This window comes from Pelodiscus sinensis, chromosome 5 (assembly GCF_049634645.1).
Source record: "Pelodiscus sinensis isolate JC-2024 chromosome 5, ASM4963464v1, whole genome shotgun sequence".
In the NCBI taxonomy this organism is placed as follows: Eukaryota; Metazoa; Chordata; order Testudines; family Trionychidae; genus Pelodiscus; species Pelodiscus sinensis.
In genome coordinates, this window is record NC_134715.1 from 84968662 (window position 1) to 84996492 (window position 27831).

General features: G+C 44.5%; 1 protein-coding gene across 3 annotated transcripts; it reads right to left on the reverse strand.

Moving 5' to 3' along the window:
• Positions 1-649: 649 nt before the first annotated feature.
• On the reverse strand, positions 650-14976 carry SRD5A3 (steroid 5 alpha-reductase 3). 3 transcript variants are annotated; one of them, XR_012904294.1, is made up of 6 exons: positions 14546-14952; positions 11891-12042; positions 7347-7541; positions 4996-5118; positions 3426-4255; positions 650-3133 (listed from the first exon to the last, which is right to left on the reverse strand). XR_012904294.1 is itself a non-coding variant. In XM_006113486.2 (5 exons), exons 1-5 carry the CDS (start codon positions 14737-14739, stop codon positions 3996-3998), a joined length of 924 nt encoding a protein of 307 aa, XP_006113548.2. In that variant the 5' UTR covers positions 14740-14952; the 3' UTR covers positions 650-3995. The 3 variants fall into 3 exon arrangements, 2 of the variants coding, with proteins under 2 accessions (XP_006113548.2, XP_075786521.1); XM_006113486.2 differs by having other exon boundaries at positions 650-4255; XM_075930406.1 differs by lacking the exon at positions 4996-5118 and having other exon boundaries at positions 650-4255; positions 14546-14976.
• Between the last annotated feature and the right edge of the window lie 12855 nt (positions 14977-27831).

The following is a 27831-nucleotide window of genomic DNA, read 5'->3' on the forward strand; positions in this document are numbered from 1 at the left end:
TGAAAAAGATACACCGAAATAGAATTCCTATACCAGATCAGACCAGCTGATCTTTTACTCCAGAATCCTGCTCCTGCCAATACCAGATGCTTCTGAGGAAGGTACAAGAAAAAGAAACTCTGAACTGGACTGTAATGGAAACCTTTCCTATATTCAGGTCATTGTATTCCATGCATATGGGGAATGTTTACTTCTTTGTGTATCCAGTAGTAAATGTAGTGTGTGTGTGTACTTTATTAACTATGTTTTAATCCTAGATCTCCAGAAGAAATCACAGCCAGTGTGTGCCACCCTGTCCAGCACCGTCTGTAATTTGGGGGTGGGGGGAATGTAATGGATAGGAGTAGTGCTGGCCAGCACCCAGTGACTAAGGGGTTAAACTCAGGTAGCTAACAAGGGAGTTGGCAGGAAGCCAGGAGAACCAATAGGAATAAAGTGCTGAAATATGAATTGTATAAGGTACCTTGCCTTCTTTCTTTGTGGGGAAAGAGTTAAAGCAGGCGTTGATAGAGACAGAATGATTTAAACCCAAGCAGGACTACCATTCCTCCAAGGAATTCCAGGCATGGAAGTGGACTGAACAAAGAGACGATTGTGTTACCCAGGAACTCAGTAATGACAAATGAAAATAATGGAATTTGGATTAGGATCTGATCTTGATGTTAATTTTGTTCCTGACACCAGAAGCACAGGTCCCCTGACAACTGTATCTATCACCAGTGGATTAATTTGGCCGAAATAACAATGCAACTTGAATGTAAATTTAACTAATCTATTAAAGAATTTGAAACAATACACAGCATGTGACAACACAGAACCCCAGTACAGCCAGTAAACCAACCCCACACCCTCAAACCAAAAGAGAGGAGAAGATAGTAAAGGGTTCCCTGATACAAAAAGTTAAGTCAAAATACTTTACAGGTGTCTGGTTTAGATGGAGTATGACATTTAACAGATGGAGGGAAGAGGTGAGCCTAGAACCTTCTATTCAGCAGGGGTCTTGCTGTCCAGGAGGAACACTCGGTGATCCCACGGATATGTTCCGATTTGGATTAATCGCAGATTCCTTGAGTTCCCAAGGGCTTTCACACAAGGATCAGGATTCCGGAATGAGGCAAAGCAACCTAAGAGCCGTGCTGGATGTTCCCTAGACACAAATCCCCACCCTTCGATGGAGGGTGTGAAGGGAGGCACTCACAGCAGCTCAGAGATTCCGATCCTCAGGCAGCTTCTATCCTGTAGCCAGATGGTAGGCCTCACTCCGACGCCTTTGCCACGGAGAGTGCAAACAGGATGAACCAGAAGCAGCAGGCCAAAGACTAGAGGATCAGAGGACTAAGCAGCAAAGTGTTCAGGAGGAGCCTCGCCCCTCAGAATGACAGTCCTTTTATTGTCCTTTGAGCGGGAAAAGCTAGATGCACTGTTTCTGTGCCATGTGCAAAATGTCCCATGGCATGTACAGCATAGTGCACCCCTGATGTGATTTCAGCTTTGGTGGGAAAAACCGGATGGTGCAGGTTTTTCAGTGCAGGGCACAATCCAAGATGGAGTTTGTTAAAGCAAAATGGAGTCTATTGCCCTTACAATCGTGAATAAGTAAAGAAGAAAAAAGTGACTCTAGCCATGATCAGGATATTTTTCTTATTTTGTGGTTTGGTTTGAACTGCTCTGTGAATCTGTGCCTCCCCTCCCCACTTACCAGTAAGCATTGTTCCCAAAGATTTTCTCTGTTTTATTTTCCTTAGTTGCTCTGTAACATCTAGCAACCAAGTATGGTTTTTTCAAGTATATCTTTTGTTTTGTAATAATCACTTTAAGGTGATTATTTGATTCTTGTGTCCTGGAAGGTACAGGTCTGTCTCTCTGTGCGTGTCTGCATGCCTCAAGACTGAGAGTTCAGCTACCAGAGACTGCAGCTTATTTTTCTCTTTATTTTTTGAGCTCTTTTGTGGCAGAGGAGCTTGGGGTACCACTGGGGAAGTCCAAGTACTTTCTTCCTGGGCTCAAGAAGAAAGGTATTTGTTTCACTTGGTGGTGGCAGCTTTTTTATTTCTCAGAGTCAGTGTATCTGTGACTCTGGGCAGCGGGGCAAGAGGGGTGTAAACAGAGCCTGAAGAGGCAAGGATTTTAAGCTCTTTGCAGGCCGTACCTTCTGCGCTCAGAGTGCCCGAGTGGGGATCAGCCTTGGCATGGACAATGAGGAATAATTTACTAAGAGGGGAAGTTTCTTCTTAATACCTGTCATTTAGAGGTAGATAAATGTCCTATATCATTAAAGTTTATTATACCTATTCTAATACTTTGAGAAATCTTTTACATCTTAACCATGGGAGTCCTCACTGTACAAGATACAGGGTAGAACAGCTGCAAAGGCTCAATCCTGCTCTGTTTAAACTCTTCCCTCCCTCTCCCACCCTAATATTTTTAGTAAGTCAAGGATGGGCTGCAGACTTCCATAAATTCGTGTTTCTTGCCTGTAACCGGTCTCTGACTTTTACTAAAAATACTAACAACAGAATCTTAACCATATACATGAGACAGAAATCATCTTCTGTGATTGTCAGGACTCAGTGCAAATTTGTAGGATTGATAGTTGGAAAAAGTATTATCTTCTCTGAAAGCTAAGCAAATTTAAGTGGACATCCTTGAGACAACATGAAAATGAAATACTAGAGGTCACTTTTAGAGTAGCATCCTACTTTGAGTTCTATTCTCCTCAGTATAACAGTATATATGGTAGGTGACCTCTTTTTTTGAAGTTTATATACCACCCAACAAGTGCAATATTTCCACTCTACAGTTTTGCACAAACTTAACAGAATGGGCTATCACAATTCTTAATATACCTTGCGGGGAAGGCATCTTGAATTCTACCCAGTTTTCTGAGGCTGCAACAAACATACTAACATAGCAAAAGAAACATTCTTTATGGAGCACTGAAATATTGCCTAAAAAGCACATTTATTTCTTCTACTAAGAAATGTGAGTCAGCCAATGGAATAGACATCCTTCCCATCAAAGAGGTTTCTCAACCTTTTATTGTATTTGGTATTTCTGAAAGTTGTGAATTGAAACAAATAAAAACCATATCAGTCGGTTTCATTGTTTGCTAATAAGTAAGGGTATGTTTACACTACCACCCTAGTTTGAACTAGGGTGGTTAATGTAGGCAACCGAAGTTGCAAATGAAGCCCAGAATTTAAATATCCCGTGGAACGAGGAGTAACGGTAGTTTCGATTAGAGAGCCTAATCCGAACTACCTACTCCTAGGCGCGGGCACGGAGTCCGAACTACCGGGGCTTTAAAAATGGCGGCGCCCGGCAAGATGCAAATGAAGCCCGGGATATTTAAATCCTGGGCTTCATTTGCAACTTCGGTTGCCTACATTAACCACCCTAGTTCGAACTAGGGTGGTAGTGTAGACATACCTTAAGGGACTTATCCTCATATTACAAAATATCCTGATTTCCTCTCCCCACATCTTGATATAATTTAACCCCACACTCACAAAATTATCAACTGCTTTCAAATTATCCATACGAAAATATTTAGCGGCAAAGCACCACATCCCTAAATAGTTAGCTTCTTTGAAGATATCATGGTAAAGGCGGTGAGGGACGAGTATAGTTTTCTTTTAAAATAATAGTTTAAAACATGAAATACAGTGTTTTCTCCTCACTTTTAGAGATGTCCTTTCCCTACATACATGTTATATATAAAAACCATGCACACATTTTGGTTTGCTGCATAGCACCAATGAAAGTGTTTTAAATATTAAATATGAATGTCAAATACACAAGTCAAACATCAGCAGTTCTTTCATTTTAGCTGACGTCTTTAATACTATGTACTGTTAAGGTTGTACATAAGCTAGATACTTCTTAAAAGTTTCATTTGGCATTACACCTACTCCTGAGAACCTCAGTCTTTTATTACCTTTTAGGTAGCATTTCACAGATTTCATGGAAAACATTATTTAATACAAATAAAGATTTTAAAAAAGAAATGGTATAAATGCTTTTCGGTGTGTTGGGTAGCAGCTGAATTTGTTCACATAGAACTCATGGCACAGAATTGCAGCCAGTGCCTGGTTAAACAACACATATGCCACTACAAGCCACCAGGTTAAGTTGTGAAACCCAAATGTGATAGCCATAGATATATATATTAGCAGTTCAGCAAAATAATGTGGGCAAGATACTCTCTCAAACCAGTCTCCAAAAGGAACATTGTGGCTCAGGTTTACAATCTTTCCTGCAATTAAAGAAATGAAAAAATTAGTTGATAATCCATATTTATTTTAATAAATGCTCTGAGTTAAAATTTATGTCAAATTATGCAGTAATGCTGAGCACCTGCAGCTCCCACTCACTTGAGTGGGATTTATAGGTGCAAAGCACTTTTGGAAAAAAATTTCACCACTTTTATTATGTGCCTAAATATGGATTAAGGAGCCTAATTTTAGACACTTAGGTTTGAAAATGGTGACCGTAACTCATTCCCAATACAACATATAATGATATCCATACTTTAGAAATGAGGTATAATTATAGGAATGAGAATTTCAAATTGTATCTCAGAAAAGTAATTCCTTCCATAGCCTTGGGTTGCAAAAGCCTCAGTCTCCCCATTTATAAAAAGAGATGATGAACACTTATTAGGTAGTTGTTGTTATTAGTTAAGTGTTCTAATACATTTTAGACATAAGAAGTCGTACAAGTGCTAAACCTTATATATTTCTATTTAAGATGATACAAGTATGAATTTTGTTTTAAACTCTGCATACTGTGAATAACTTCAAATCTCTTCCAGATAGACTAATTTAACACCTGGGAAAGTGGTCTACATAGATACATATTCACATTAACATTCATTTTATTGAGTTTTGAAAAATACCAATGTTCTAAGGGGTTGAGTTCTACAAAGATTCATTGTGACAATTTTTAATGGAAAAAATGATTACATAAACAGCTTCAAGAAGTGAAACATCTCACCTGATTTATTTTTTCTAAGATTAGCTAGAATCACATGGCATCTATATTGGTGAACAGAGGCCCAAATGTACATCATAATTCCTAGGGTGTGGTACCAGCAAATTTGCACAAAGAGGTTTTTTCCTGAATTAAATGAAAACAGCATGCCTATTAATTAATACAAGGTTAGAAAGGAGTCTGTATTAAATCCTCACCACCATCCCCCCAAAAGTTCAGCTTTTATGCATGTATCATCTTGCAGCTTTTCCCAGTATACTCCTCTTCTAGAATACTGGTGGAAAAGGGCTTTTAAACACATCTTATGCAGATGGTGAACCATACCTTAAGTCCCTAGTTATGAATTGCTGCGGCCTTTATTTTTAACTGCCTGCTACTGCAAATTAGGAGGATTCATACCACAAGCACAAAGGGTCATCATTTTGTTCCGGATTCTATATTCTGATGGTGCTTATAAAAATGTATTCTTACCACAATATTAGAAGACAGAGCCATAGCTTAGGTCAAAATATCATTACATAACTGTGTTGCCTTATTTACATTAGCAATACAAATATGTTTAGAACAGATGACTCATTTGATTTGCAAGAAATTTTTCCTACGGATGGGTACCAGTGCTTATGCCAAATGCATCATCTCTGTGAAATGCTGTGATTAGGTAGGCAGAAAATGTATGCAGAAACCCCTAGAAATGACTTTCTCTGTACCAAACTCATTCAGTACTCAATATCACCTCTAAGAGCGCATTAAATGGTAAATTCTGTATCTACTGCCGACCACATAAGAAAAGTTATCAGAAAAGCACACCAGGTAGTTTGGGCACTCTGGTTTATCAGAGTAAACAGCTCAGCTGTAGGACTTAGCACATCATATTGGCAGAAACAGGACACATAATTCAAAGAGCTTTATAGAATTAGTGGATACTTAAATGACTCAAATAGCAAAGAGAAGCAGACCACTAGATACTGGTAGGTGTTTGAAGACAAAGTACTAAGTACCAAGGACCCAGACAGGTACTAGCCAAGATAGCCTGGGACTGGCTCACACTTAAAAGAAGTGTCCATAGCAAAGAGAAACATCAGTCTATAACAGCCATGTAACCAGAGAGATCTTTACCTCTGCTGTGCTGGTATCTAGAGTAGGGATGTTAAAATGAGGTTAATTGACTAGTCAAGTAGTCGATGGAATTTCCATCGACTAGTCGATAGGCACTTCCGCATTCCTCCTTTGAAATGTACAAAAGTTGGGTTCTGGGGAAATGCCACATGGAGCCCAGGATCAGGTGGGGAGTCCCCAGCTGGCCCCAGGCTCCACAGCTGCCCCACTGAAACGCGGAGGCAGCATTTTAAAGGGGCAGTGCCGCACAGCTGAGCCGCAGATCAGCTGTGCGGCACGGAGACTTTGAAGTACCTCTTCCCCACCACACTCCGCTTTGCTGCCTCTCTCATATAGAGATAGCAAGGGGAGGAATCAACTAGTCGACTAGTTCTTAACATCCCTAATCTAAAGGAGGAAGCACATCACTGACAAAAAGGAAGCACATCATTGACAAAGATGTGATATATTGGACCTGGCAATCAAAGGGACATGTTGGCATACAGCAAAAAAAGACATTAAACTATGACGAGAAACCACATAGAACAGAACTAGGATACATACTACTGGTATGCAGGTGATCACTGACAAATTGATGTTGTGTTGGTTAGTAATAAGGATGTAAAGAGGCAGGTAATTCGCTAATCATGTACTCGATTATCGTGTGGTTGCCTCCTACTACACTTAAACTGCAGAGCCACAGTGGGGATAGGTTCCAGACCCGGTGCGAGCCAAGACTGGGCCGGGCCGCTTGCCCAGCTGCAGCGGCTGCTGTCTATGGTGGTCCCAGCCCACTGCAAGCAGAGGCTGCTTCGTGGCAGCCTCCCCTCGCCCCATCCTTCATGCTGCTACCTCTGATAGAGGCAGAAGCGCGGGGGAAGAGGGAGGAGAAGGAGGAGGCTGGGACACCTCTGATACAGAGGCAGCAAGGAAAGGGGGAAATGCAAGTAGTCGACTCAACTAACTGATAAGTCTAGGCTTATCAGTTGACTAGTCAACTACTCGCTTAGATCGCTAGTTAGTAAGTCTTTAAATAACAGCAATAAGTACTTTTCTAGATCTCATCAAAATATCTCTTACCTCACAGACACATGCACACAAAAACGCTTTGGAGATAAAATTTTCTTACCAGATAAAAGGTAAAAAGATTAGACACATTACTACCCTCGCTCACCCCTACCCTCTCCAAACAATCCTGTGATGCTAGAAACACATGAAGAAGAAGCTGTAACTATGGTTAGCACTACAGAGGCACTCACCATTGCTGACATTAGCTGGCATTTGACAAAGCACAGTTAAGCCAATAGCAACATAGTACCCAAGTCCAAAGCAGTACTGTACAATATGGATGACACCATTGGAGAAGACACTGATGCAGAGGCACTCTATAAGCCTTCGAAAGCTGTGTAGCCACAAGAGTATGAGAACAAGGAGAGCAGACAGGTGTTTGTCACCTACAAATCAAACAGAAGTGACAATCTCAAAATCTTTCTTCAGAAACTGAGCACCAAATTCCATTTGGAAAACAGTTTTCACTGTAAATTAACTTGCATTCACTTTAAAATTACCCAAAGGGACATCAACTATGAAACCTGAACAGAAGGAACAAGAGAAAAATATATGTATTTTTAAGACAACTGCCTTGAAAGATGGAAAGTGAGTCTTTTTGGACAGAAAGGATGTTTTTCATCATTGGAATGATGATCACACTGAGTCTCTCTCGTTATTGTTTCTTAAGAAACACTGATGACTTTAAAGAGACAATTTAAAAAATATATATTTAAGTGAGGGCAGGTGTAATAGCTACCTTTAAATTCCCTGGCCAACTTCCCTATTTTTTGTAAAAAGCGCTTCTCTCCTCAGTGTATGAGAGTGTCACACAAAAAGAGGAAATAGACTAAAGTGAAACTGACAACACACAAAATATCATCAAATGCATGATGTAAACAAACTTTTAAGAGAGATTTTTAATCTTTCAATTGCACAAATAACTCAAGTTTATCCAAAATGTGAAAATATCCAATAAAAGACTGGTATTTGGTTTTTCCAAGTTTTGGCTATAACTTATAAGATATTACAAGATTTACTGACAATCATTTTAAGTACTACTTGTAACAATTTTCAGGCAAAAGGTGTTTTTTTTCCAATTGACTGAATGTGCTAAAGGTGAATCATAAAGCAACCCCACCCCCTTTTTTTTGTTTTTATTGCATTTTGATGATGTATTAAAATAGACTTTTTAAAAATTAAGATAGAATCAGCATTCCCTTCCCTCTCAGTTGAAGGAAGCTACACAGGTCCTCTATGCTTCTGACTAAGGTAAAAAAAAGCAAGTGTGAAAAACCTGAATATATTTTTAAAATTTATGAAATACTCTCTATATGCCCTAAAAACTTCTGTAAAGGGCAAAAATATTTTTGCTTTGTCGTTCACTTTTAAATCTATTAAACCAACACATTATTCTGAAACATCCTTTTCTATGAGTGCTGTATAATGATTAAAGCCTTTAACAAGACTACCTATCCTTTCTGTGCCTTGGTTTCCAGACCAGTACCTCTGAGTGGTACTGAAAAGATTAACTTGTAAGTATCACAAGATTCTTTTTTTCTGGCCTCCTGAATTTATAAAAATCTTGAGATAATTACACCACTATCTAGAATTTGTCAAATAAAATATTTCCTTACCAATATAATGCAAGATCAAATATGTTTATTTCAGATCTAGTCTAACATCTTGATGAAGGCAGGGGCTGGACAGGAGCTTACTGAAAGATGCAGAACCAGTATTTCCAGACACAGAGTTCCAGCTGCAGTGCAAGTATCATATTATAAAGGAAAGAATTCCTCTACCTTCTTCCTTTAACTCAAGACGTTTCCCTATCTTCAAATCCCAAGGAGCTATGTTCCTAGCTGGAATGGGAGTAGGGGAAGTGTGGCAAGTTCAAACAGCAGGAGGTCAGAAATGGTAGGTGCTACCAGTTTAATTAGGAGCCACTTGCAAGTATGGTGAATCCTGCTAAAAAGAGGACACTGAGGCACATTTAACCCTTAGCCTCAAATACAGGGGTGGGCAAATTCTGCCTCGCAGCCCAAATCCTGTCGGCAGGGTGAGTCCTTGGCATAAGGATGTTAAATATATTTATTTATTTAAAATATTTTTACCACACCTCTTTATTTAAAATGTTCAAGGAAGCTTACAAAAAATTTTACACAACACAATAAATAAATGTATATAAAGTAAAATACAAGACCCCAAAGTGTGTGTGTGGGGGGGGGGGGGGGGGGGGATCATCTCTCTCTCTCTCTCGAGACACACACACTAAACACCAAAAAAAGCACAGGTAAAAATTGGGGTTATCTGGCTAATTGTGCAGTCGATACAAATTGTATCGTGTATACAATTAGTCAATAAGGGGCTGCTCTGCAGAGTTGCAGCGGGGATAACTCCCAGAGCCGAGTGAAGCCAGGACTGAGCAGTCCCACGCGCATTGGCTCCAGGAGCCACCCATTCTGCGGCTCTGCATTTTAAATGTAGTAAGAGCCACCAGGCTCTAACTACATTTAAAATACAGAGGTGCAGCATCCCGGACCAGCATGAGGTGGAACTACTTGGTCTTGGCTCATGCCAAGTCCAGCAGCCCTTGTTTGCAATGGCCAAGGCTGGCCACGGGCAGCAGCCCCTATTTGTGGTGGCCAACCCTGGCCCGCTGAGACCCTTACAGACAAAGGCGGCTGCCAGAGCAGCCTCTGCCCATGGCGAGCCTTGGCCATGGCAGTCTGCCCTATTCCCTCCCTCCCGCTCACAATGGCTGCAATTCACGGCCAACCACAGCTGAGAGCTTCCGATATCTGCTGAGGCACAGGCACAGGTAAACATAGCAGTGGCCTGCCAGGGACTATTTTTTTTTAATTGCCCACACCTGCTGTAACGGATGGAGAGTTTGGTAGGGACTTAGGCTTGGGGTATACCCTATAGTTAGGCTGCTAGAAGGCAACTTATGTCACTCTAGCTATGTTGTGTCTGCACTACAGCCTTGCTCCTGCCAAAGTAAGAGATCCACTACATCAACATGACTCCACCTTCATGAAAAGGCATAAGGCTTATGCCAGTGAAAGTAAGAACAGGTGTTCACATGGCACTGTTGTAGCCCCCCAATGTTGCAAGATATTTACATGCCAAATATGCAAAAGATTCATATGTGCCTGCATGATTCAACCACCGGTCCAAGGACATGCATCCATGCTAATAATTTCTGCTTGATAACAAACCAAAGCAATGCAGACTGATCCTTCTCAGATTAGGAATGCACTTCAGAGTCTTAAATCTTGAGTCAAATGCTATATCTATCCTTAGAAAGCTCACATTGGAATCTTTTTTGCATTTTGTCAAGTCCGCAGTGAAAGTGTTCTTAAAACAAAACATGTGTTGGGTCATCATCTGAAACAGCTACAACATGAAAGATATGGCAGAATGCGCGTATAACACAGAAGACACATACATTTCTGCTCCTCAAGAAATTCAATCACAAATGTAAATGTCCTCTGGAATGGTGGCTGAAGTATGAAGGGCATACAAATGTTTAACCATATTACGTATCAATAGCTTGCAATCCCAGCTACGAAAGTGCCATGCACACACCTGTTCTCACTTTCAGATGATATTATAAATAAGATGCTACCAGTATCATCAAATATAAGTGTAAACCAACTTGTTGCGTCTTAGCAATTAGATGGCCGAGAAGTGGGACCGAGTGGACCTAAAGGCACTAAAGGTTTATATTGTTTTGAGTGCAATTATGTAACAAAAAAAATACCTACAGTTGTAAGTTGTATTTTCACAATAAAGAGACTGCACTACAGTACATGAGTTAACGGAAAATATTTATTTTGTTGATTATTTTTACAGTGCAAATATCAAGAATACAAAGTGATCACTAGTATCAGAGGGGTAGCCGTGTTAGTCTGAATCTGCAAAAGCGACGAGGAGTCCTGTGGCACCTTATAGACTAACTGAAGTGTAGGAGCATAAGTTTTCGTGGGCAAAGACCCACTTCGTCAGATGCAGGTCATCAAAGTGATCACTGTATACTTTGTATTCTGTGATGAAATTTAAATCAGCATTTGAAAATGTAGAAAAATATCCAAAATATTTAAAAAGTTTGGCATTCTATTATTGTTCAACATCGTGGTTAAACTGAGATTAATCATAGGGATGTAAGGGACCAGTCAAGTCACTACTCGACTATTTGCTCCCCCCATGCCTCTATCAGAGAGAGACAGCAATGGGGGGGGGAGCAGGAGCCAGTGCTGGAGGGAGCCAGCTTAAAAGCCGGTTCCCGCTAGCACTGTCTTCGTGGGTGGGAGGGGAAGCAGGGGAAATAGAGGCACAGTGTCTGGGACCAGGAGTGAGCCAGGAATCAGCACATTCCCGGCTCGTGCCCAGTCCCCCCACTGCACCTTTGCCTTTTAAATGTATTAAGAGCCTGATGGCTCTTAATACATTTAAAAGGCAGAGCCGCAGCAGGGTTAGCTCCCAGGTCCAAGAGTTAACCCTACTGCAGCTCTTTCATTTCTCCCTTTATTGACTAATCGATTAGCTGATTAAACGCAACTGAACCTCCCTAATTAATCATGATTCATCTTTTGAGTTAATCATGTGAGTTAACTGCAATTAATTGGCTGCCCTAGTATAAATTAATAAATTAGGGATGATATCTGATACACTCTCCTGACATCCCTTAGAGAATGCAACAATTCCGCATCCCAACTTCTGTGCATGTGTCCATAACATTTGGAATACTTGCCCACATCCTGGTTCTGCGAAGCTTCACCAAAAGCACTGAGCAAATCCTGAAGCCATAACGGGAGAGGTCTTACTAGGAACAAAGCTTGAATAAATACTAGGAGCAGGAAGCCATTCCAGACCACAGAAAGAATATAAAAGTGAGAAAACCACCTGTGGAAGAAAGCAGCAGCAGTATTAACTTTCTGGATTTTTCAAACAATTTTTTTCTTACTACAGTAAAACTCCAGTTGTCCAGTATCCAGTGGACCAGCACTCCTGCTAGTCCGGCATCACCCGGAACCCGGAAGTGCTCCAGGCAGCCGGACGATTGAAGCTGCTCTGCCCCGGGCTTCCCCAAGTCCACTGCTACTGAAACTGACCAGCGGCAGACTTGGGGAAGACGGGGGCAGAGCAGCTGGAGTGCTGCCAGGTGGGTCCCGCAGCACCGCTCAGGTGAGGGGGTGGCGCTACAGGACCAACCCGGCAGCCCCCCAGCTGCTCAGCCCCCGGCCTCCCCAAGACAGCTGCTGCTGAAATTGACCAGCGGCTGACTTGGGGAAGCCGGGGGTAGAGCAGTTGAGGTGCTGCTGGGTTGGTCCCGCAGCACCGCCCCTCACCTGAGCGGCGCTGCGTGACCAACCCGGCAGCACCCCAGCTGCTCTGCCCCCAGCTTCCCCAAGTCTGCCGCTGCTGAAACTGACCAGTGGTGGATTTAGGGAACCCAGAGGCAGAGCAGCTGGGGTGCTGCCAGGTTGGTCCCTTAGCGTCGCCCTCTCCCACGCTGTGCAATTCCCGCCCCCCTTCCCACCTCAGACCCCTCATAGGTCCCCTTCCGGTATGCTGGCATATCTGATAATCCAGCATCCCTTGGGTCCTAAAGGTGCCAGATTATCGGAAGTTTACTCTATATTGGCCAGACTGGACAACCTTTGTGACAAAGGATAAATGAACACAAATCAGACATCAGGAATAGTAACATATATGAACTTGTAGGGGAACATTTTAACCTACCTAGACACTCAAATGGATTTTAAAATAGCCTACAAAGGAATTTTACCACCCAATTAGAGAGAGAGACTACTAAACTGGAATTCATTTATAAATGTGACACTGTCAACCTAGGCTTGAATAAAGATATTAACTGGTTAATGCATTACAAAGCCATTTTCCACTGCCTTTGACATTCACATGTTCACATCTAATGCTATGAATGGGACACATCCAGCCTGAATTAATTAGCTCCATTATCATGGGTCTTACAATTGATAGATAATTACTTCTGCTGTTATACCTTGAATTTTGTTATTTCCACACCAACTCATTTGATGAAGTGGTATTTATCCACACAAGTGCATAATCCTATATATTTTTTAGTCTCTAAAGTGCCACAAGACTGCTTGTTGTTTTTAAAGTTACATACTAACACAGCTACCCTTCTGAGAGTCTAGCTATGTCTAGACTTCATTGCTTTTCTGGGATACTGGAGGTATCTAGTCTAAGGAACATGTTTAAGGAACACGTCTGCTTTTCTGAAAAAAATTTCGAAAAAGTGGATGCGCTCTTTCACAATCCCTATAAACGTCGTTGTAAGAGGCATAAGGGATGTGTCAAAAGAGCACTTTTTTCTGAATTTGGTGCTGTGTAGATGCGCCAAATTTCGGAAAAGATTCTTTCGAAAATAAATTTAACTATTATGTCTAGACGTAGCCTTAGATAAATTAGATGTTTTCAAGACCGCAGGGTCTCATAAAAATACAGCCTTGAATTCATAAGCTGCTGAGAGATAGGAAAACACTTTTGAGTAATTTTAAGGAACTTCATCAGATGATGACACATACGGAATGTTCATACATCAATGATAAAGACCTGTACATTGAACTGGACAATATCAGTCACATGGGAAACACTCTCCACTCCAAATTTTCCAATTCATTTATGATACTGAGCTGGACACTTTCCTAACATGTGGGTAGCTTTGAGGATTCTACTCAAACTGCAGGTCACTGTTCGCAAGAAGCGAGAGCAACTTTTTAAACCTCAGGCTTCATTATAACGTATTTTCAAGCTACAATGACTGATGGGAGACTGACATCACTTGCTATTTTATCACTTGAAAATGACACTGGCCAGTCTTTAAATGTCTCTGATTCTGTGCTTAAGCTGGATAGGGCAAGAAAACACACAGACACCAAAAACCCTTTTTGAGCTAAAAAAGGACAAATGCCATGTTTCAAGCACGCGTGATAACCGAGAAAAGATGGGAAATGTGAGTGTACATCAAAGCTCAGAAACCAATAGATGACCACAAAAAACGTATCCCAACATTAATCAACACACACATATACACACACAACCCCACCAGGTTTTCAAGCCAATCTCACGACTTTCCAAATCCAGACTCATGATTTCTGAACCTTTCAGACAGGCATCCCTGGCTACTGGCCCTAGACGCTGCAGCCCTTTCTATGGCTGCAGAAGGGGTTTGTTGCACCAGCACACCCCACGCACTGGGCTAAGGGCTGCCGTGCACGCATGGGGCTCTCCATAGCCAGGCGCAGGGGGTGGGTCGCAGAGCCAGGCCGCCCCAGGGGGAAGGGGACAGAGTGTCTGCCAGGGCGCGTGTCCCGGCGCTGGGACGGCCTAGCAGACCCGGCCGGGGGCGACCTCCACTCACCTCTTGGGCACATCCAGGAACCACAGCCAGGCTGGGCGCCGCCCGCTGCCGCTCTTGGTCTTCCCGTAGCGGATCAGATCCTGAAGGAGGCCAGACGGGGGGGCCCCGCGCGGGGCCTGCAGCAGCTGCAGCAGCAGCACGGCGAGGAAGGCAGCGGCCAGCAGCAGCCAGAGGGCGCTGAGCGCGGCCAGCATGGCCCCGGCTCCTCCCTGCGCACGAGCATGGAGCCCGGCCCCGCCACGCGCAGCCTGCGCCACCGGGGGCAGAGCGGCTCGGAGCACCGCCCGCCTGCGCCCGCTCCGGTCGCGGGGAAGGAGGCGGAGCCGGCTGAGAAAGGCCCGGGGGCATCTCCCCGCCCTCGTGGGAGGCGCGAGGGGAAGCTGAAAATCCCTCCCCCGCTGTCAGTTGTAGGCGGGAACCCTCCCGTGTGCTTGACACCTTTATCCTGTCCCCCCACCCACGTGCTGCGGGACTGGTCCTTGTTTTTAACGATTTTCCTCTCCCCCTGGTGTGAGCTGACACCGCCCAACCCTCCAGCACTGGATCCTGTTCACCGGGTTAGCCCCTGGCCCGCTGCCGCGCTGTAGTTCCCTGTGCCTCCCCAGGTACAGGTGAGTGCAGTTCCTCCGAGCTGCAGAGCTCGGTTCCTGCCCGCTGGGAGCTGCAGAAAGCAGTGTCCGGGCCATGCCACTTCCCACAGCTCCCATTGGCTGGGAATGGTGATCCCTGTCCAAAGGGAGCTGCAATCACCTATACCTGCAGAGGCACAGGTAAATAAAAGCGGCAGCGACCCACCAGGAGCTAACCCTGGTGAACCAGATCCAGCCCACAAGCTGGTATTTGCCCACCCATGGTGTAAGTCAGTGGTCTCCAGCCTTTTTAAGCAGGAGATCATTTTTTAATTTAAATGCAATCCAATATCTACCTCAAACCCAAATACCCTTGCCCTGCCTCCTTTGTGCCCCTTCTCTGAGGCCCCACCCCTGCTCACTCCATCCTCCTCCCGACCCCCACCCTCCCTCACTTTCACCAGTCTGGGGCAGAGGGTTGGGGTGCAGGCTCTGGTCTTAGATTAAGGGATCTGGAAGGGCTCTGAGCTGAGCCTGGAGCAGGCAATAGGGGGGCTGGAGGAGGTTTAGATGCAGGGTGCTCAGGGCTAGGGCAGGGTCTTGGGATGCAGGAGGTGGTTCATGACTGGGGCATAGGCGTGCACAGCACATTTCATTAGGGTGTGCACCCAAAGAATTTTTTTTAAATGTACTCTTTGACCCCCATTAGCCACACCCCCTGACCCCATTAGCCATGCCTCTGGGGGTAATGCTTTTGGGGCAATATGGACACATGACCAGAAATAAAAGGTGTCGTGACACCCCCCAAGGACTTTTCCCACCATCCTCTTACCAATAGGGATTAGTTTGGCCCTCACCACCACCACCCTCATGCAACTATCCTGCAATTCCTTTAATCCAATGTGTGTGACATTAACTCCGGGCGTGGAGAGGGGGAAGTGTCCCCTCTAAGAGTTTCGTCCCATAAGCACAATACATTTTGTGTTATGCACAGTACTGAGTTTGTGGCTTGTTTGGATGTGCCACTGTGGCACCCAAGTTATTAATAAATATCTTATAAACCTCTACCCTTTCCCTCTGCTGCCATGTCTCCTCCCCTTGCTCCATCAGCTCCCCTGGTACCTGCTGCCCTGCCCCCCTCCAACCCCTCACCTACCTCTGCTGTCCTAACTACTGCCCTTCTCACTGCCCTCAGCCTTCCTGAGACCTGCCCCCCTCCACCAGCCCTTCTCTCCCCCCTGTGCCCACTCCTCCAGTAGCCCCACTCTGATCATGTGAGCTACCCCTCCTCATCCCCTCTCCTAACACCTCCCACTACACACCTGCCCTGCCTCTCTCCACTGGTGCTGGTCCCTCCCCTGCAGGTGTCTGCCCTTCTCCTTCACCCCCAGAATCCCCTGGCACCTGCACCTTCCCTTACCCCTGCACCCTCCTGGTGCCTCCCCCTTCCCTCACTGCTCCTGCCCCCTTTGCCCTCTTTTTCCCTGATGCCTATCCCTTCACCACCTCTGCCCCCGTTCCCCTCATTCCCCTGTGCCCTCACACATGCCTTGCTCCATCCCCGCCTTCCTCATGCCCCCCCCTTCTTTCAAGCCTTCTCCTGGCACCTCCCCTTCTCCCTTCTAGCCCCACAAAGCCCTTCCCCTCTCCTCTCCTAGCATCATCATGTCCCGTCCCCCCCGTCACTGACATTTCCCCTCTTTCCCTTTTCCTCATTGTCTCCACTTGGCCCCCTGGCATTTGTCTCTCTCTTCCACTCTGTCCCTTGGTGCCCTCTCCTTTCTTTTCCTGCCTGCACCGGGTCCGACTCAAAGGGTTGCCAGGTGTCCAGTTTTCTACCAGACAATCCGTTTTTTGGGCCCTCTGTCTGGTAAAATACATCCAGAAAATACCGGACACATGCAATGTCTGGTATTTCCTGGTTTTCCGGCTGGACGTCAGACTGAAGCCTGGCGGTAGCAGGGGGAATGACTGGAAGGTGGGGTGCAATAGGCACTGGGAGCCTCTAGTGGGGGGGGCTTGTCAGGAGGAAGGGGGGCAGGAAGCAGAGCTGGTGGGAGGTCAGAGGCCGCAGGGCTGGCCAGGAGGAAGGGGGGGCCGGGAACAAGGGGGTGTAGGAAGCAGAGCTGGGGGGGTTGAAGAAAGTGGGGTTGACAGGGAGGAAGAGGGGGGCTGGGAGGAAGGGAGGATGGGAAGCAGCTCGGGGGGGGCGGAGGTCAGCCGCACTGCCCCCGACCTCCCCCTCCTCTCCCCAGGACAGCCTCATTGCCCCGACTCAGCCACGCTGCCCTCAACACCGGGCCAGCCGTGCTGCCCCCAACCCCGGGCCCCCCCGCCCTGAGCCCAGCCGTGCTGCCCCCGGCCCTGATGCTGGGCCCCCGGCCCTGACGCACTGACCCTGACCCCGGGCCTCCCCCCCCAAGCCCAGCCGCGCTGCCCTGACCCACACACACACACCCCAGCTATGCAGCTCCCGTGCTGAGTCGACCCCTGGCCTAGCCGCGCTGCTCCCATCCCCTTCCTGGGGGCGGGCACATCCCCCACCTTCCCGTCGGTGTTTAAACTTACCTCACTTGCTGGGGAGGCAGGGTGATGATTCTGCTCCCTGCTGCCTGTTTCCGTGGAGTCCTAAGACCCACCGGTTTTAGCCACGCATACATGGCAAACCCTGCGCAGCGTCTCTTCCCCAGGGCACCAGGGCGGCCCTTTGAAACATTAGGGTGTGCCTGGGCACACTTGGCACACCCCGTGAGCACGCCTATGGACTGGTGTAAGGTTTCAGAATGTGGGCACCAGCTGGGCACTGCTTATCTCAGGTGGCTCACCCCTGACCTGGCCCTGCACCACTCCCAAAAGCAGACAGCAAACTTCAACCCAAGTACTGTTGTGTCCCCTCTCTGCTCTGTAGCTCCTGAGGGGACAGCTCCAAGGCAAAGGGCAGGAAATGCTCAGCAGTCTGCTGGGATGGGGGAGGGGCAGCTGAAGTGCTGGGTTTGATAACCTCTTGGCCAAACCAGTCAGGATCACCTGTCAGAGGCTCCAAGATCTACCAGTAGATCCTGATCTACTGGTTGGTGACCACTGTGCTAGATATTTAAGCTGAGTAGATATGTTCATGCAAATACAGTTTGCTTCAGAAGTCTCTCCCCCTCCCAGCCAGCTGTCAGGGGAAAATTCATTCAGTTCATTTAGCATCTTACAATTATTTAACAAAAATAAATGGAAGCTACTAATAGCTGCCTAGCTAGCTTATGTGTTTATATAGCAGTTATCACAGTACTTTCTAAGCATTTGGAAAAAATATAAACAGGTTATACAAACATTCATATGAATATAGCCACTGTTCTGGTACCACTTACCATGTACTTAATTTTATGCCCCTGAGTAAAGTTAAGCATGGATGTTTGTGTAAGACCAGGTCCTAAATTAGAAAAACAAACAAAAACTCCTTTCTCTATCCTCAGCAACATAAAATAACAACTAATTGGGAAATGGTACATAATTATTTTAAGGTGATTTTAAGGTATTTTAAGAAAGGTAAATATCACCTGAACTATGTTTTAGTGAAGCACAGATGACAGTTCAATAAAGTCAAACAGGTATCATTTAAAATTTTTAGATAAAACTCTAGTAGTTCAAGTTTAACAGCAGTGAGCATCACAGCAGGAATTAGTCATAACAAAATCAGCCCTATATCTCCCTGTACAGTAATTTCTCATTTAACACTATAGATATGTTTCAGAAAATGATCGTGTTAAGTGAAAATGTGTTATGCGGGGTCAATTTTCCCATTGAAAATAATGGAAAAGATGGGGGTTGTATTTCAAGCACTGGTGTCTGTTGGGACTGGGACATAAGGTTGAGGGAGAAAGGGGACTGGGTTACAGCAGGGAGGGGAGGTGTTTGGCTCTGGGGAAGGGAAGGGTAGGAGAGGGGAGGGGGGTTGGGTTGGGAGGATGCCCCTGTGACGGGTCTGCTGGGGAATGGTACGGCAAGCAGCAAACCCTCTGCTGCTTTGCAGGGAGGTGAGGGAAGCCCCGCACAGCCGCCAGTGACGGGCCAGCTGGGGAAACCCAGCTGCCAGCCTGCAAGTGGGGGCGGAGGAAAGGGGGCAAGGTGTCCAGCAAGGGGGACTCAGCGGGGAATGGTGCGGCAAGCGGCGAACCCTCCGCCGCTTTGCAGGGAGGCGGGGGAAGCTGCGCGCAGCTGCCGGCAACAGACCAGCTAGGGAAATCGTGTTATTCCAGGGACGGTCGTGTAATTCAAAAAACACTCCTTAAAAAAAATCATGCTATCGCAAAAACATGTTAAGAAGGCATGTGTTAAATGAGGAATTACTGTATGTTGTGTTTAGTTTTTATATTTTTAACTATGAAATTCCAACACTCTCGTATGATTCCTCAACCTGAATTCCCAGGTACACAGGATAAAGTCACATAGATATATTGGCAAAATGATGCATGTATACCAGTGATCACCAACCAGTAGATCGGGATGCACTGGTAGATCTCGGAGCCTCCGACAGGTGATCCTGACTGGTTTGGCCCAGAGACTATCACGTGCTGGCACTTCAGCTGCCCTTCCCCCACTGCTGCACATCTTCTGCCCCTCTCTGGGAGCCTCCTACTTTCTGTGCAGGACAAGGAAGGGAAAGGAGGGGGTGTTGATGTCAGGGTCTCCCCTCTTACACTCTCCACAGAACGGAGGGGGGCACAACAGGGTTTGGGATGAAGGGAGTTTGTTGGCTGCTTTTTAGAGTGGTGCAGGGGTGAGCCCGAGCCTGCCTTAGCCTCACTGCTCCACCACGCAGAATCCACCTGAGGTAAGCAGTGTCCTGCTGGAGCCAGCTCTGATCCCCTCCCCAGTCATGAACCCTCTCCTGCACCCTAAGCCCCTGCCCCAGGCTCAGTTCAGAGCCCCTCTCACACTCCAAATCCCTTAGCCCAAGACCAGAGCCTGTGCCCCAGTCCTTCGCCTCTGCCTGGTGAAAGGGAGGGAGGTAGGGTTGCCAGGTGTCCAGTTGTTGCCCGGATAGTCTGGTATTTGTGGCCTCTGTCCGGTAAAAAAACCAGAAAATACCAGACATGTAAAATGCATGTAAAATGAAAGGCCGGTGGGGACATTCCCCCACTGCTGCGTTTGGTGTGGGTGGGAGGAAGCACAGAGATTTAAAGGCGCAATGCCTCATTTTTTTTTCTCAACAACTTTGGTTCCCCCCCTTTTTCCTCCCCCCTTAACCAAGTTTTTTCCCACCATGTTCGGTATTTTGTGTGAAAGTATCTGGCAATGTTAGAGGAAGGATGGGGAAGGAAAGGAGTGAGCAGGGGCAGGGCCTTGGAGAAGGGTTACGAAGAAGATGGAACAAGGGTATTTGGGTTTGAGGTAGATCCTGGATTGCACTTAAATTCAAAAAGTGATCTTGTGCTTAAAAAGGTTGGAGACCACTGATCTAGGACATAGAAAGATGTTGCTCCAAGTGAATAAACTTTGCCTGATGTTGGGTTACAAATCACTATAATACTGAATGCAGGGATGATGAAATGCAGTTTCAATGTTGTTTCATTATTATATGAATACAGAGAAGCAGGACTGTGCTTAACCTGTTTCAGATAAAGGAGTTACCCTCAGCTGAAAGGACCTTGTTAAGGCAGGACCAATTGCCAGAGCTCTGTGAAAAGCAGTGGGATGGGAAGGAGTAGATCCTCTCCTAAGAATCCTGCCTGGACTAGTTCCCCACACACACTCTTCAAAGACAGAGCTAAACAGGCCTCATTAGGAGCCTCTTCCTTATGTCAAATACTCAATCAGAGCTGAAATCAGTTCTGGTAGGACTGTATTTCTGCCCTGCCTGCTAAGAACTAAAATTCATTGAGAGCTGAAATCACTTGAGATGGGGCAGTGTTTCTGTCCAGCCTGCAAAGAGCTGAAAACTAATAAGAGACTGATGTGCCGAGGTCATAGCAGAGAGGCAGAAGGCAGCAGAAGATGACTAACAGTCAGCTAGTGAAGAGGACAGCCAGCAGGAGCCACCAGTGAGTGGCCAGCAGAGTGGCTGGTAGAGAGGTAGGGTGAGCAACTGCCTGAGCTGTGCAGTGAATAAGATGCTTCTTTGCTTCCCTTCTGCCCAGGTTGGCAGGTGAACTCTGCAGATGCACTTCTGAGCTCTGGGTTTGCACTAACAACTGTGAGTGGTGTGCAGATGTAAGCAGGGGCATGGTCCCGCTATTGTGGGAAACTTTCCTGGCTTCTATACTACCCAGGTGAAATGGACCAGCAAAAGGATCTAAGTCCCCACTCCCACTTCCTTTACCCAAAGGCCTCCCTGACTCTGAGGGCTCCCCTTCCACCCTCCTGAGTAGCAGAGTCCTCGAAATCCCAATTAGACTAGGCCCAGGTTTTCTGGGGCTGAATCCCCAACCTTGTAGTCACTTAGGGCAGGGGCTAGGGTGTCCCCACTCTGGGGTGCTCTCTTCACACTGGATTCTTTCTTGACCCACTGATCATTACATACAGATCAAAGTGAATACAATTTATTAAACAACAAGGCTGTGTCTAGACTGGCCAGTTTTGCCGGAAAATCAGCCAGCTGTCTACACTGGCCGCTTGAATTTCCGCAAAAGCACTGACTTCCTACTGTAAGAAATCAGTGCTTTTTGCAGAAATACGATGCTGCTCCTGTTCGGGCAAAAGTCCCTTTTGCGCAAAACTTTTGCGCAAAAGGACCAGTGTAGACAGCTCAGATTTGTTTTGCGCAAAAAAGCCCCAATTGAGAAAATGGCGATCGGGGCTTTTTTGCACAGAAGTGCATCTAGATTGGCCAGGGACGCTTTTCCGCAAAAAGTGCTTTTGCGGAAAAACGTCCGTGCCAATCTAGACGCTCTTGTCCGAAAATGCTTTTAATGGAAAACTTTTCCGTTAAAAGCATTTCCGGAAAATCATGCCAGTCTAGACATAGCCCAACTGATTAAAAAGAAAAGAATAAGGAAAAATGAGAAAGGTTATAAGAGAACACATGGTCCTGCACTGTAGCACGGGGACATCACAAACAGCGGATTACAGAAAGTAAGGACAGTTCACAGTCTGTTCCTTATAGGCTCCAGGGCTCTCTCTCAGGCCCTGGCTGTGCTGCGGAGGGAGCGGGGAGGTGAGGAGAGGGGCGGAAAGACTGCAGGTTGGACACGCTTGCTCTGGCAGTGACCACACAATTTCAGGCTTTAGTGGCAGGATCCCTCTCCCAATTGGAGTTACAATCTCTCTCCAACTCTGGCCTTCAGGGCCTCTTGGCTGGTGGCATCTCCCTCCCCTCTTTGCTGGTCCCAGCTGCTCACCACACCCAGCTGCAGACTATGTTGCTTTGCCAGCCTCCAGCTCCTTGCTTGCTCCTCTGACCCCCTCATCAGGCCATTTTAAGTTATTCCCAACCAGTGCCTCCTGGGGCTCTACATCGAGATAGCACGTCTACATTAGGGAAACTTGCCTCAGACTAATTTTTATTTTAGCCTACAATCTTTCTCCAAAGGCTTTTGAAAAGGGAATTGCAATTGTAGGAGTGGGAAATTCTTCAAGGGGGAGGGGAATTTGTGGTGGATTGTTATAAATCATTGTGCTTTATTTTTATATTCTGGCAAGGATAAAGATGGGCACCTTGTTATCACCTGTACACATCTAAACAACTAAACTGTACTATCTCTTTGTAACTGGATATCTGTTTTGTACAGCAGTAAGAACAGTTAGGAAATAAATCCTTTAGCTCTTCCTTTTAGATTTGAAGCTCAAGTCAGAGATTTTCTTCTCCGTGTTGCACATATTATGGTAATTGTAGACAGTGATTGCACAATAAGTTTTAAAATGTTTATATAAAAAGCTGCCTCTAGATGGCAACCAAACTCTTTATTTGAATCCTAAATGAAATCTATTCTCCTGAATTGGATGTGGGTGTCACAGGGAGCATTTCAGACTTCTGTGGCTTAGAGTCAGAAAGTCAGACACGTTACTGACCATAACTGGACCAGGATTTGAATTTCCCGGGCTTCATTTGCATGTTGCCGGGCGCCGCCATTTTTAAATGTCCGCTAGTTCGGACTCCATGCCCCGCGGCTACACGCGGCACGAACTAGGTGGTTCGGACTAGGCTTCCTATTCCGAACTACCGTTACTCGTGGAACGAGTTCGAACTCGGGTGGTAGTGTAGACATACCCCCAGAAACTTTTCCTTCACAGCTATTCCCAAAATTAAATCTTATGAATAAAGTTGTAGCATCTACAGTTAATATTTCTAAGCTTTTTAAAATTGCGAATTCTTATCACTGAATACTATTGTTTCAGAGTTCCTATTTACTACCAATTCCATAGTATTATTCACAGTTTAAAGTATACGCTGAGCTAAGTTTCACAGGCTTGCTACTAGCGATGCATAAATCCTAAAAGATTCTGTATAAAAGTTTGCACAATTGTCTAAGGCCTTGTCTATAATGCCATGGACTAAGTTACACAATTTCAACTATGTGAATAATGCAGCTGAAGTCAATCTACTTAGATCTGCTTACCGTGGTATCTTGCTCTCCCATCCACTCTGTCTACTCTTCTCATTTTGGTGGAGTACCGGAGCTAACTAGACTTGATAAATCAACCCCCCACTTGACTGATTACTCAATCCAGCAGGTAGTGTAGATGTGCCCTAAGCATATCTAAAGTCCATGATCTAGAACTGGATAAAGGAAGTCTCATGAGAAGAAGAATTCTCAGGTTGGAAATAATCCTATTTTCCATATATCTGTGATGAACAGGCATGCGACTTGAGTAAGTTAATGTTGACTGTGTAACATCAGGCACTGTAGGGTTGATTTGCAAGCTATGGGGAGGGTTGGCCAAAGGGATTTAGTGGGAGTTGCAAAGAGAACTGAGCTGCCTTAGATACAGGTGGGAGGAGAAATGGCCAAGCACAGCAATAGAACTGACCTGGATGTTAGTGGGAAGGGTTGTATGGGTCTATTCAATGTGAGCCACACAAGAAATACTATAGAGAAGGAGGTGAGATCTGGAAAAAGTGCAATACTCCTGAGCATGTTTGATGCTGGGCCTCAGTTTGGATGAATTATCTGTTGCTCTGATCAAAGGTCTGTGATGATTACGAAAGGGAGAGTTTGCATATGAGGTTTTCAGCTACAGTCATGTAGTTCAAAGGACGTTATCTTTGCCAGAAAAGCAAGCAACAGTTTAATTTATCAGCCACACCAGAGTTGGTTGAATCGCATTCTCTGGAGCTTTCCAAATAAGATACATGTTTGATTTTAATACAGAGAATAGACTGTAGTCAAATAGTTCAGAGACAGCTATATTAGCCAGATGGACTTTAATTTGCTAGCCAACCTTGAGAAGGCGTTCTAGTAAAATAACTGCAAATTGATTTCTTGCTTATTTTTGCAAGACACAAATCCATTTGATTTGAGGCCACAGGTAGCCTCTCTGTAATACTTACTTACAGCCTGGCAATTGCAAACTTAATCCCCAATCCTGGAACCACTTGTTGCGATTTTTAAAGCCAAGCAAATGCTCATGTGTTTGCAAAATCAGCACCTTAGCTGTTACAGCCAAGACTGGGCAACATAATTGGTAAATCAACCCTTGATATAAACTTTATTTTAAACATAATCATATAAAAACACAGTATTGGTTGATTTGGGGGAAAATAATTCTGAAAAAATGTCTGGAACATATCAAGCTACACTATTGGATTTTTGGGGTTAAATATTCCATGCCCCACTACTAAGAATTAGTAGAGGATAATACTGACGGCTTTGCACCATGAAAATATGAAGCATACGGCCACAAAAGAATATACTAAAGAACACAAGACACTTAGATGAATTATTAAAAATTCCTGGATAGCTAAATATCCATGGGGTTCATATTGGAAAGTTTAAATGATTTGTGTAGCTTCCAGAATGCATGAGGAGATCTTCGATAAAAGCAATGCTCATATAAACTGGCATAAGATCTTTAGCACTAATTCCCTATTTGCATATGATGGCTGTAGTGCTCATGTGAAGTGCATGCAGCCGCAAATATATCATTTTGTTCACAGGAAGTTTCAGTTGCTGGATTACTCCTTCAACTGCAACATGAAGAGATTCAAAAAATGCCACTTACAGTTGTTAAAATTACCTCAGTTTTAGAGATTTTGAATTATTCATAGAATTTTAGAACACTAGAACTAGAAGGGACCTTGAGAAGTCATCGAGTCCAGTCCTCTGCCCTCACAGCAGGACCAAGCACCATTTAGACCATTCCTGATAGATGTCTATCTAACCTGCTCTTAAAATATCTCCAGAGATGGAGATTCTTCAATATGTAAATCAAAATTGTCCTTTGTTTAGAACCATGCTGTAATAACACAGAAAAAGACATAGACTTCATGGAGGCACTTTCAAGGTCTCTTAGAGAAGTGGCTCTGAAAAACACACGGAAAGTTAAATTGTTTGCTGTCCTGTCAGTGAACAGGTCTGCAGATGACAACAGTCAGCGAAATCAGATTTATACTGGAAAGGAAGTCTTGACCTCTTTGCTGACCCAGTAGATTTGATCAAACGAGGAATAAAAACAGCATTATTACTGGTGAGAGAGGGAAAAGTCAAGGCAAAATAATGAATATCAAAATTAGTTGGCCTGAATTTAGATGGTGTTGCAGTGAGCACGGACTGTTCAGGCTTTGCATAGGCGAGATACTCCTCATGTTGTTGTTGTGCCTCTTGCTCCAACTTTAAGCTTGTTATTTTGGATCTCCAAAAGATTCTTCTTATCTTTAAAAGTTTGGAAAGGGAGGAAAAAAGGGAAGGAAAATCCCTAAGTTTAACAATCTCTCTTGGCTCAAAAGTAGAACTGTTTTAACCATGCAAGACGTACAAAATGGCTTAATATGAAATAACATTAAAGAAAGTTAGTTCATCTAAAAAAAGATATATTGGCATTGGAAAAGGTTCAGAAAAGGGCAACAAAAATGATTAGGGGTTTGGAACGGGTCCCAAATGAAGAGAGATTAAAAAGACTTTTCAGCTTAGAAAAGAGGAGACTAAGGAGGGATATGATAGAGGTATATAAAATCATGACTGGTGTGGAAAAAGCGAATAAGGAAAAGTTATTTACTTATTTCCACAAAATAAGAACTAGGGGTCACCAAATAAAATTAATAGGCAGCAGGTTTAAAATAAACAAAAAGAAGTTTTACTTCACTCAGCGCACAGACAATCTGTGGAACTCCTTGCCAGAGGATGTGGTGAAGGCTAGAACTTTAACAGAGTTCAAAAAAGATAGATTCATAGAGGTTAGGTCCATCAATAGCTATTAGCCATGATGGGTAGGAATGGTGTACCTAGCCTCTGTTTGTCTGAAAGTGAGTGACAGGGGAGGGATCAAGTGAGGATTACTTGTTGTGTTGCCTCCCTTTGGGGCATCTGGTATTGGCCACTGTCGGCAGACAAGATACTGGGCTAGATGGACTGTTGGTCTGACCCAGTATGCATGTTCTTATGTTTTGTTGTGATTAATTAAATAGCAGGTTATACTGTTGCACAGTAGTTACAGAGACTTCACAAATGCCATCTTTTGTTCTGAGTTTCTACTGTACCCATCACAATTAGGTCCTTGTCCAGGACTAGGGCTCTCAGGCACTACTACAATACAAATAAATACTTATGTATTATTTAACTTAGAGAGAAGTCAGTGTTTGGATACCTAATAATTATCAATTATATATGTATGTATGTATTTATTTAAGGGAGAAAACACATATTATTCCTTCTCTGGCTTGTGTCTATTAAATACTTTTAAAAACACTTAGGGAAAGAGTTTGCATGCAGAAAGCTTAAGATGTTCTTAGTAGGCACCTTTCAGTGAAATTACAGGCTATAGAATTCTTCCATACAATAGTTGCATAAAGTAAGAAGTGATGAAAATGAAATAGTTAAATAATCATTATTTATTCAGGTCAATGAAGCAAATGTCGATCTTTATAGCCTCACGGATTGTAAGTGCATGTCACAAACAAAGTTCTTACTTCCTTGTTGTTGAAAGGTCAACAGTTTGTATTTAGACTTGGGTTGGGCTTTTTCAGAAACAGTTGTTACAACTTGCCATTTTCTAACAAAAGAATTTAAAGCACTCCTGGTTACAGTGTCCCAAGGGAGAAAAGCCCATAGATCTCGAAACAGTTTAGGGTGGTTATTTTTAACATGGTTGTCAGCTGAAAAGTAAAAAGCACAGGTAAACTTGGCAGGCAAGGAGAAAGATAATATTAAATGCTACAACCTGAGAAGTTTCAATATCTCTTCAAGGAAACAACGGTTCTCTGTACATCTCTTTATTCACTCCATGGACAGGGATGGGATCAGTGGCCCTTAACTGCCCCGTTAGGTCTTTCTAAATCAAATATGTACTATGGTACTGGCAATCCTTTCATAAAGCTGATCTGTATAACTCAAGGGGAATTCTGAATACACAGGGTGTAACCCAACTGCAGCATTGTTGAGGTCATGGTGGGTGCATTTGTGGAAGGGTATGAGAGATGTGGAGGGATTTTGAAGTAAGTTGAACACAGAATGTTTTGTTGCAGGGTATTGTCTAATAGTTCTGATATGCTGTTCAAGAATTGTCCTGGCACAAAACACACATCAACAACAGCTATTAATCTAAAGAAAGAACCTATCACTTCAACTAGTATCG